This window comes from Pseudonaja textilis, chromosome 2 (assembly GCF_049901715.1).
Source record: "Pseudonaja textilis isolate UNSWEBS1 chromosome 2, rPseTex1.2, whole genome shotgun sequence".
Classification (NCBI taxonomy): domain Eukaryota; kingdom Metazoa; phylum Chordata; class Lepidosauria; order Squamata; family Elapidae; genus Pseudonaja; species Pseudonaja textilis.
The window spans coordinates 19,734,558-19,745,711 of NC_141991.1; the positions used below are offsets into that span (position 1 = coordinate 19,734,558).

At 41.2% G+C, this 11,154-nt stretch overlaps 1 protein-coding gene across 1 annotated transcript; it reads right to left on the minus strand.

Moving 5' to 3' along the window:
- Window positions 1-1,112: 1,112 nt before the first annotated feature.
- Window positions 1,113-8,306, minus strand: POLR1H (RNA polymerase I subunit H). The gene is made up of 5 exons (XM_087928640.1): window positions 8,165-8,306; window positions 6,834-6,984; window positions 2,865-2,962; window positions 2,235-2,344; window positions 1,113-1,689 (listed from the first exon to the last, which is right to left on the minus strand). Exons 1-5 carry the CDS (start codon window positions 8,189-8,191, stop codon window positions 1,665-1,667), a joined length of 411 nt encoding a protein of 136 aa, XP_087784766.1. The 5' UTR covers window positions 8,192-8,306; the 3' UTR covers window positions 1,113-1,664.
- Window positions 8,307-11,154: the final 2,848 nt, after the last annotated feature.

The following is an 11,154-nucleotide window of genomic DNA, read 5'->3' on the forward strand; positions in this document are numbered from 1 at the left end:
CTATAATGGCTTTTTCAAGATTCCACAAGGAAACTGCTTTATCAGTCTGGCAAGTGTAGTCCAGATATTTGGAAGAAGTCAGAGATAGTAACTGTTGCTTTCACTCCAATGCATGAATCAATCCAAAAATGATGCCTACCCCCCAAATGACTAAATTATGCAACATCACCAAAGAACATGCTTCTGTCCTCCCTCCCAATTAGAGTGTTGTATAAGTTCATGCCTTGGAGAGGAATTGGAATAAAATAACCCTAACACTTTTCAATATACAAGCCAATGTTCTGTGTCATATTGAATATAATTTTAAAAAATCAAATTTTGGAAACCCAAGGGCAGAGTAATGGAAGACAAGCACTGTAATATGAGTTGCTAGGGTCCCACAATGATTCAAGATGTGAAGGTTGCATATCAAACAGTGTTACGGTATCCAACTAGAATAGACCAGCAAATTTTCACATCATTTTCAAATCTTCAAGGTACTTTGATGTTATGCTAGCTACTGACCAGTAGGAGTCATTATGCAACAAGTTTGGTTGTTACTGGGATTATTTAGGCTAGCTAGCTAGACTACCTCATGCTAGATGCTCTACTGTTTACAGGGTTTGAAGCTTCAGGCCCCAAATCAGAAAACTTGCTAATGTGAAGGCATATAAGAAAAGGAAGGCATTAATTATATGGCTTCTATAAGACATTTTCTGTAGGCTACTGGCAGCCAGGCCAAGATAACTTTAAAGTGAATAATACTGTAATTGTCATGAAGTGCATGGCCTGAGAGTTCAAATCCGATTAAAAGATTGGACACTAAACATTTAGTACTGAGGATGCAAACTGCCTGAAAAGTCCCAATAAAAGTAAACTGATTGAATAGTGACTCCTATTCATCTATAGTTAGTACAATATAAAAACTACACAAGCAGCCCCATCTCCTTGAAGAGGAGGTGGCTTTGAGGTCCACATTAATAAAGATCAGAAAATTTGCAGTTTCTTCATGTCTGGGGGCAGGTGCTAAATGGAACCCAAGAAAGACTACAAATTATTCCTATCGTGCTCACTTAGTTGCTATTGCAGTCTAGCATCTATTTCCCAAAGAACCACAAAGCAGAAGAATTAGATCATTTTGTACAATGTAGATTTATGAGTTCATACAATTTCATTGCTAAGCAACCACCCACACAGAATCATCTTATTTATTTTTTTTGAAACAGAATTCAGACCTGCATGAATAAAACCATAACATATTCAAAGGAGAGTGGAAGATCTCTTGTCCCTAGTTCTGTGTAAAACTCATAAGCTTATGGTAGCCGGAGGAACCAGTAAAATTCAATAAAAACATGAATTTATAGGGAAATAAATACACATAAAAGCAGCAATAAAGAGAAACTTGCAACTCAGCACATGTTTTGATCACTGTTCTTTCACTGACCGAAACAGTTGAGGAAAAGGAATTTTGAAGTTCTGCAAGGCCATTTGTCAGGTCCTGTTTTTGCTCTTTCCATTTTCATTTGAACTGTGCAATTGGATGATTGCAGCTGCCAATCATCCAATTTAAACAGGATGCTTCTAAAGCACCTAAGAATGTTCTCATCTCTTCATAAACATCCAAAAATAATTCTCTGGCACTTGGAATTTTAAGTACTGTCTTCCACAAATTTTGGCAAAGGTGATTAAGAATCTTCTTTCTCCTGGAACCTAAAATTTAAAGAATAAACAGCGTAAATTGTATTGAATTGTATTAGAAGTCCATGGTGATTTGCTGAATGACAGCAACAAGGAGTGCTGGAATTTCCACCCCTAAGGGTCATGGCCATTGTCCTTTATGACTGCTTTACTGTCATTAAGTGAGGACTACATGGGATAAAATGAATTGTAAATTAAATCATGTCTTTAAAGTCCTCCTGGAACTCAGATATATTTCCATCATGGACTATTATCAGATTTGAGACTACCACAGAAAAACCTCTGCCTTACTACCACAATCACAGCTTCTACTGGTGGACCAAAAAAGACGGTTTCATATTCCTGGAGAGGTTTGTATAGATTTAGATAACCCTTGAATAAAAATAGTACAACATATAAATCCTAAATAGTTTACGGTCTTAAGGGCTAATCCTGACATTTAATGTTGAATCCTGAAACAAGCCAACAATATAGCTGGGACAAAACAAATGCGACCTAACATAAAGGATCTTGTCATCATAAGCAGATAAAGGGGGGCAATATATACAAGCTCTTACTTGCATTGGATGCAGGTGTAGAAAACTGTCTGCCCTTCATCTGCAGATCTCATCTGTCGAGTATGGTAAGCCATGCCCTCATGCCCACAACGAGGACATTTTCTGTCAATCTGAAATGATTGAAATGAACAGAATAAGAGTTCAGTAAACCTGATGTTGGTAAGGCAGAATCCTTAAGGTGCAATTGAGGATTTATTCCTATAAGTCCTTTGGCTATGGGAACAGGCTGCTGCAGAGGTGCCCTTATAAAAGCTTATATCTAGGGTAACCTCCTGCATACAAGTTTTAAAAATCTAAGAACAAAGTTAATATTTCCTCAAGGGTAAATGTGCCAAACTCACTCTTTGCAGAGGAATTCATTTATACTTTTGTGTTCATTTCCCTTCTTTGCAGCTATTCCAGATTGACTGAATATTTCTAAAATTGTTTCTAGAAAATATAGTCAAAGCCTATTTTAAATGTTTGATGGGGCACAGCAGTGTCTGTTATTTCCCATGTCACCACAGGGCGACATATTTATGCAAATAAAGAAAACTGTCACAAATTATATACTTTACATCATCTGCATATTGACACTATCATGCCTATGATGCTTAATGGAACTAATAGCTAGCCTTCTCATTCACTCACCAGTGGACCCTTAACTTCTTTTCCTTCTTCTGCAGTCAAAGAAGAGGAATCTATTTTGTTGAATGTGACAGATGTATGGATGACTCTCTTTTCAAAATCTATGCAAAGAAAAAAAATGTATGAAGAATTATTAAAATGCTCATTAATTCAAGCGTGTCAATTTCTCTTCTTTTTTATTTTTGTGCTTTTAAGTCAATGTTGACTCCTGGCAATTGCCTAGACAAGTTTCTGCAATTTTCCTGGCAAGATTTCAAGTGTGTTGTCTTTGTCTTCTTCCTAAGGCTGAGAAAAAAGGACTGGACCAAGGTTACCAAACTGGCATCATGCCTAAGGCAGGACTAGAACTCACATTCTCCCAATTTCTAGCCTGGTGCCTTAACCTCTATACCAAACTGTATTATATTTCCAATAATGTTCCTTATATTCTCACAATTTGGAGTGGAACACATGATCACTAAAGCTTTGTTTCCAACAAATCTAGCCTGTCGGGAAGAGGATTAAATTACAACTTTTCCTTGACAGCTAGTTTTCTAAATCAAGGGTACCACTTTTGGTGTATGTATGTATGTATGTATGTATGTACTGTATGTATATGTGTGTGTGTACACACACACACACATATATATATATTTGTTTGTTTTCTTAAGTTTTTGCAGGTACTTACACGTATGGTATTCAGCTTTGTTCAGGTATTTTCACACGTCATTATAGTTGTGCTTTTAAAGTTGTAGCAACGTTTCGGCAGAATCTCATCTGCCATCATCAGGCTTCTGTATTGTGTTCATCTGTATTGTGTTCAACGAACACAATACAGAAGCCTGATGATGGCAGATGAGATTCTGCTGAAACGTCGCTGCAACTTTAAAAGCACAACTACTATGACGTGGGAAAATACCCGAACAAAGCTGAATGCCATACATGTAAGTACCCGCGAAAACTTAAGAAAACAAATATCAAACCTCTACGGGGAAGAAATAAACAGCCAGATCAAAACCTACCAGAAACTGGAAACTAAAAGAGCAAGAATACTATGTGACCTCCAATTCCTACGCAGCTGCAGAGACAGCAATACCACACCAACCTGCTTCAAATTAACATTTCATCAAAGCACAGCAGCCACTAAACGCATCCTTAAAAGAACAGAACTGGCCCTAATTAGAAATGAACTTCACACAAAAAGGTTTCTCCTAGACCAAATCAACAAAGATCTCCTCACACTCCACCTCAGACTCAGCAATAAGATTCACCCTCTACTTTGGGACAAATCCAAACAACTCGCTGTCTGGAGAGCCAAAACACAGACCATCCTCAAGACAGAAACACACACCAACAAACTCAGGAAACTACAACAACGCCAGAAACCAACTCTTCCCCCCCCACAGCCACACATGAAACAAACAGTGCACAACATCTCAGACAAGATCCTCACTGAAGCTGAAACCAAGATCCTTTCAAAAGGATTCAACTTTGCTGTCGCTCCCAAACACATCCCCACAGAAACCATCATATGCGGAGTTGAAACCAGCCTGACCAAAACCAACCCTGATGATGCTAACAAAATCAGACTCGAAATCACCAACATCCTCTGCACTAGCAAACCACCCAAAATCAACTTATCCAAAGAAGAACAAACTGCACTACTTAACCTGAAAGAAGACACCAGCATAATAATCCTACCAGCAGACAAGGGCAACGCGACAGTGGTAATGAACACATCTGACTACCAAACCAAGTTAACCAACCTACTCCAAGACCCCACATACAAACCCCTAAAGACAGACCCCACCACCTACCTAGAAAAAACTACCAAATCCAAAATAAAAGCCTCCCCATCAGTGAAGAAATCCAGCAAGGAATCATACCCAGAGAAAAATCATCCAGATGCCCCAAGCTTTATGGTCTCCCAAAATACACAAAGAAGGAACCCCACTCAGACCAATAGTCAGCTCCATAGGCTCACCTCTACAAAACCTGGCCAAATTTCTTGCCAAACAACTACAACCCTATGCAGAATCCATCAACTCACACGTAAGAAACTCATTCCAGTTCATCGAGATCATAAAGAAACAAAACTTACAACCTAGCGACCTACTAGTAAGCTTCGATGTCATATCCCTCTTCACCCAAGTGCCAATAAAAGAAGCCTTGACAGCCATCCAAAACAAATACAACCCCCAAGCACATCCTAGATCTAACCAACCACTGCCTATCCAATACTTACTTCACCTACAATGGACAAAAATACAAACAAATAGAAGGAGCACCCATGGGATCACCCCTCTCACCTGTCATCGCAAACCTCTACATGGAACACTTTGAAACACAAGCTCTAGAAAAATACGACCACAAACCCAAACTCTGGCTCAGATACGTAGATGACACCTTCATAATCTGGCCACACGGGAAAGAAAAACTGAACAACTTCCTCACATACCTCAACAGCCTACATCCCAAAATACAATTCACCATGGAAACAGAAGCCAACAATCAACTTCCCTTCCTAGATGTCTTGGTATACAAAAGATCCAATGGCTCCCTAGGACACACCATCTACCAGAAGAAAACACATACTAACCGCTATCTACATGCACTCTCACACCACCACCCAGCACAGATCAATTCCAGTAGCCAAGACACTCATCTCCAGAACAAAATGCTTAGCCGATGAACAACACCAAAAACCGAACTACACACTCTCACCAACGTACTCACAGCCAATGGATTCCAAAGAAAGAAGATTACCCACCTAATCCAAAAAGAAACCCCAACCAAAATCCAAGACAGAGAACAAGAAAACGGCAAAGCCCTCCTCCCATATATAAAAGGCACTACAGACAAAATTAGCAAGATCCTCCAAAAACACAACATCAAAACAGCATTCTGCACAAACAGAAAAATATCCACCATCCTAAGAAACCCCAAAGACAAAATCGAATTAGAAAACCAAGGAGTATACGAAATCCCCTGCACTGCCTGCCCTACCACATACATTGGACAAACTAACAGAAGAATAAGTGCACGCATTGAAGAACATAAGAACTCAATCAAAAAGAAGAAACGACCTCTTCCTGGTCCAACACCTCAAAGCCACAGGACATGAAATTGATTTTAAAAATACCAGAACTATCGCCAAAACCGAACACTTCAACAGCAGAATAATCAGAGAAGCCATAGAGATAGAAAAACGCCCACACAGCATGAACAAACGAGATGACACCTCCCGCCTTCCAGCCATTTGGAAACCCGCCCTCATGAACAGACGAGTACCTAACATGAGGAAGGACACCGGACCCACACCCATGAGAGCCACACAAGATGCCACCACCACACTTCCATGTAGAAAACAGACTCCCACCCATTCAGAAAATGAGAAACGACCATGGACCAGAAGCTGCACTGCAGCTGCATCACTACCCACTTCAAACCACTCTGAGCCATACATGAAGCAAACCGACACCCACTATGAAGATGCAGCAGGACCACGAACTAGAAGCCAAACAGCAAGATCACAACTCTCCAGCTCAAATCCCCAGCAACTAAGACTAACCTGAGCACAACCAAGCCCCCACCTGAACAGAACACGCCTCCAACCAATCAGAACACAGCCAAACCCCCTACCAATGAGAACACCCCCACCCAATCAGAACACAGCCAAGCCCCCACCCAATCAAGTCCCACCCCACTGGCAGTTAAAAGGAGGAAGCAGCTGCAATCTCCATTACTCTGAGAAGCACAGAGCCGGAGACAGAAGCCTGAAGATGATGAATGAGACTTCATCGAAACGTTGCCTAGATACTTTGAATCTTACGCGGAGAAAACCCGAACAACCAAAGATCCATATATATATATATATATATATATATATATATATATATATATATATATATATATATATATATATATATATATATACACACACACACACACACACACACACACACACACACACACACACAAAACAGAATTTACCTTGCACATCAATGCTGAAAGAGCAACAGGGACATATCACCTTATCCTGGATACCTGGCAGGGGCAGGACAGTACCACATTCAGGACAAAAATCAAGTTCTGACTCAAAGCAGGAACCTCCTTGTTCCATAATTACGAAGTAAAACAGAGGCTGTATAGGAAAAAAAAATACATACACATGATCATAAAAATCAAAAGGTGATCCCAGAATAATTACTCACCCCCTACTTTAAGAATAAAAGCTTTTGAGGGACATTTGAAATATCTGACCTTCTTTTGCTGGTTGGCAAACTGGTGGTTTTTTCATCCCCAATTAATCATTACCAGTTCAAATATTAAAATTATTAATTTTGTGTCAGCTTCTTTGTCAAATAAATAGGGACAGATCTCTTTCCATATAACTTTAAAACCAGAAAGAGGAGGGGGAAAAACGGGAGTAAATAGTGGAAGAATTACTGCATACAGTGCAGTTATATGAACTCTTTTAGCCCTTCAAAAAAATATTCCAAGGCTCTGTTTAGTCCTAACTAGTTTAACATGGATCTGTCTTACTTTTCCAAAACTGTTGACACTGTACCCGGGATAAAGACATTTTGACGTATAATTCAATGTAGAAACAAATATAAATGTTCCCAAATGATAGAGCACCATTTGGCCATAATGACCAGGACTCATACAAGCTGAAATTCAACCCACAATTCCAGAGTCGTACATTTCCCTCTTTTCTCCATATACTAAACTTGCCCAAACGCTCGTCCGCAGAAAAATAAAAATGCTTTTCATCTATTCTAGAGGCTACTTAGGCTCTCCATGAAGTTTCTTATCAACGTGAGGAAAAGAGGTTTGCGCTTTGGCATTTCGCGGCCCCAGTCACCAAAAGAAGCAGATGATCTATTTCTGCAGAACAGTAGTTGCATCTAGTTTTGCATCTACTTTTCTCCGGTTTGGAAAATCTTCGGTGTGCTGGATGACGATCTGCGTCATTTCTGGCCAGCGCATTAATGTGGCTCCACCGGCTGAAAATAATGGGGATTGGAATCCAATTCCCTCCAAGTCGGGAGTAAGAGACACACCAAGAAAGGTTGCGCCTGAGTTTTTGGGAAGAACAGGATTTCTTCGAATGCCTCTTCTCACTAGGATCGCTTTGACCTGAGATAAATCAAGCAATTTAAGTTTTCATGCAATTGCTACCTTGCAATCTTAAGTATCCCCCCCCCCACCCCGCCCGTGTAATGTAGCAGTTTATTGGAGGAGCTCGTGATTGCACTTTAAAGCCCAAACGCTGGAATCATAATCAATATAATCGATAATAAAAATAATCATAGTAATACCTTTACTCTCTGCCCATTTACCAGCATTCGCTGGCTTCTAAATGTAACTCCACGTGCAGTCTCAGAAAGAATGCATAATCGATTTCTTGGAGAGACAAGCTTGGAAGCGCAGAGCGGCCATCCTTCAAGAGCAGTAGAAAAAAAAAAGAATAAGCGCTAGACTGTCCATACAAGAATCCTCTTTTCCTCTAGTGGTGAGTTGTCCGCTCGTTTTATTCCCTGATAGGGGCCGCATTCATATATAAAAGTCTGCAAGGTTTGTTTCCAACCAAGTATTTGAAAAAGCTTGTCCCAAAGCCCATGCAGGGACTTGTCCAAGCGGTCTCCCAGAACCAGAGACGGTTGAACGGGGCAACAAAATGAAGATAAAGGGTCAGATTGGAGCCCATAATGCAGACAATACTCTATCCTACATTTTTCACAGTTGTGTGGCGCACCATTTATTGTAAAGACAATTTACACTGTAAAACTTTCCAAAGGTTGTTATGGCTCAGAAAGTATGCATAATGGTACAATTCGAGATTCAGGAAACTAATCTCAGCATCTTTTTCAAAGATTTCTTCAGAACTGAAGACCCCATGGAAATGAACAGAACAATATAATGCAAATTTAATAGATATTTATTTATATTTCTTATTTCTTAACCGCCCATCTCCCTAAGAATTCCATGCAAATTCCATCCAAAATACAAACTATTGTGGGAATTACATTCATTTTGAGTATGTCTACTACAAATAATAAACTAAAGATCTCCATTATCAATATCCAAAGGCTAGTTATGTGTATTCTCTCTATTGTTTAGATTTATTTTTTTTAAATGTACAAGAGGAGTATGGATCTGAAAAAGTAAAATGGAAACCTCCCCACAGTTGTTTGAAAAACACACTACTTGAGTTGCAGATCAGTGGTGGGATTCAGTTTTTTTTACTACAGGTTCTGTGGGCGTGGCTTGGTGGGCATGGCAGGGGAAGGATACTGTAAAATCTCCAGTCAGAGGCGGTATTTGCTGGTTTTCCGAACAACTCACAATTTCCACCACCGGTTCTCCAGAACTGGTCAGAACCTTCTGAATGCCGTCTCTGTTGCAGATGTGTGCTGCATTTGCACTCTAGCATGTTTTAACACACTTCTTTCTGAAGGGACATAATAATAGTAGAATAGGTAGAATTAAAGGTAAAGGTTCCCCTCGTACATACGTGTTAGTCGTTTCTGACTCTAGGAGGCAGTGCTTATCTCCGTTTCAAAGCCAAGGAGCCAGTGCTGTCCGAAGACGTCTCCGTGGTCATGTGGCTGGCATGACTAAATGCCGAAGGCACACGGAATGCTGTTACCTTCCCACCAAAGTGGTCCCTATTTTTCTACTTGCATTTTTTACATGCTTTGGAACTGCTAGGTTGGCAGAAGCTGGGACAAGTAACGGGAGCTCACTCCGTTACATGGTGCTAGGGATTTGAACCGTCGAACTGTCGACCTTTCTGATTGACAAGCTCAGCATCTTAGCCACTGAGCCACCATGTCCCCTTTGAGCCAAAGCATCCCCTTTGAACCACCGCATCCCCTTAGGTAGAACTAGTGGGACATAATAATAGAATCAGTAGAACTTGCTATTTTGCTTCTGTAAGAATTGCTTTGCTCCTGTAAGAATTAGAATAGCCTCTGCCATTTGCTTCTACCAGTGATCTAACTCCTGCTATCTTGTTTTTCTGTATAACTTAGTGCCTGGTTTGGGGTGTCTTATAGCCTGGCAGGATTACATCAGGTAAATACCTGTGTTGCTAAGTACCCAGACCTTCTGTTTCTGCTGCACTGCCAAAGGAAGGCCTGGATTGGGAGTGGGGGAGGGGTCAGAATTGGGTACCAAGCTGATGTCTCTAAAGGTATGAAAGGACCAGAGGTGATATTCAGGTTCTGACCAGTTCTGGAGAACCAGTAGTAGAATACTACCTCAACTGGCCCTGCCCCATCTGTTCTCTGCCTCCCGAGTCCCTGCTGATCGGCTGGGTCTTCTTTGGTTGCCCTGCACAGGATAACGGAGCTGGAAATCAGGTTAGTGGGGTGGGGATTTTGCAGTATCCTTCCCTTGCCACACTCACCAAGCCATGCACACCAAGCCATGCCCGTAGAACCGATAGTAAAAATGTTTGAATCCCACCACTGGAAAGGTCGTCATACTTTCCCCAAGGTGTGGCTTTTTTCCTTGCATGTTTTCTGCGGTGAAAAATTGTCCATCCAGCATTTTGCTTTGGCTAAAATAAAAGCTGTTACTTTTCAAGCCTCTTCTTAGGTCTCATGGTGTAGGGTCTCCTGCTTGGGCAGGCGGTTAGACTAGATGACCTACAAGGTCCCTTCCAACTCTGATTATCTGTTATCTGTTAGCTTTTCACAGGATATATCTACTAATTATGGAGATTTGTGCTTTAGTCTGGCACGACTCCTCTGTCTATAGGCAAGCAACAATAAAGAAACTACTCTGAGCAAATCCTTGTGTTGTTCTTGGTTCCTTGTGCAAATAAGGTTCTTTTCCATCAGAGTCTTATTAGAGATTAAAAGGCTGGTGTTATGTCCTTGGAACTGGTTGGAGTTCCCAACCAGGTCCGCACTTTAAGCGGGAGCATCAGCAGCTCCCATTGGTTGGCTCCGTTTGGCAATCGGCTATAAAAGCCGGCTGCCGGACGGAGCCAGCCGTTGTTGTTATCCAGCGGTCTGCCTAGTTAGCGGGCAGGCTAAACAACCCTTTATTCCCAGAATAAAGCCTTTACTTTGTACGCTCTGGTCTGGCTTCGTTAGTCCCTTCGCTCCACAACACTGGCGACGAAGGTGGGATGCTACCAGCCAACCAGAAGCACCGAGGGCAAAAGAGCTGAAGCCACGGCATACAGAGCATAGCTGCCTCGCTCACCAAGAGCTCGAGCTCAAACCGCTGCGTTTTGGAGCTGAAAGTCACGGTGCTGATAGCCTCAGTCGCCCCGCTCGCAAAGGAGCACGAGATT

Bases quoted from the DNA above. Each gene is read 5' to 3' on its own strand.
- POLR1H (XM_087928640.1), bottom strand. From the start codon at position 8,191: ATGCTGGTAAATGGGCAGAGAGTAAAG. The intron at 6,985-8,164 runs GTATTACTATGA...TTTCCTATACAG, and splicing joins TAAATGGGCAGAGAGTAAAG to CCTCTGTTTTACTTCGTAAT. The intron at 1,690-2,234 runs GTAAGAGCTTGT...TTTAAATTTTAG, and splicing joins TACACCTGCATCCAATGCAA to GTTCCAGGAGAAAGAAGATT.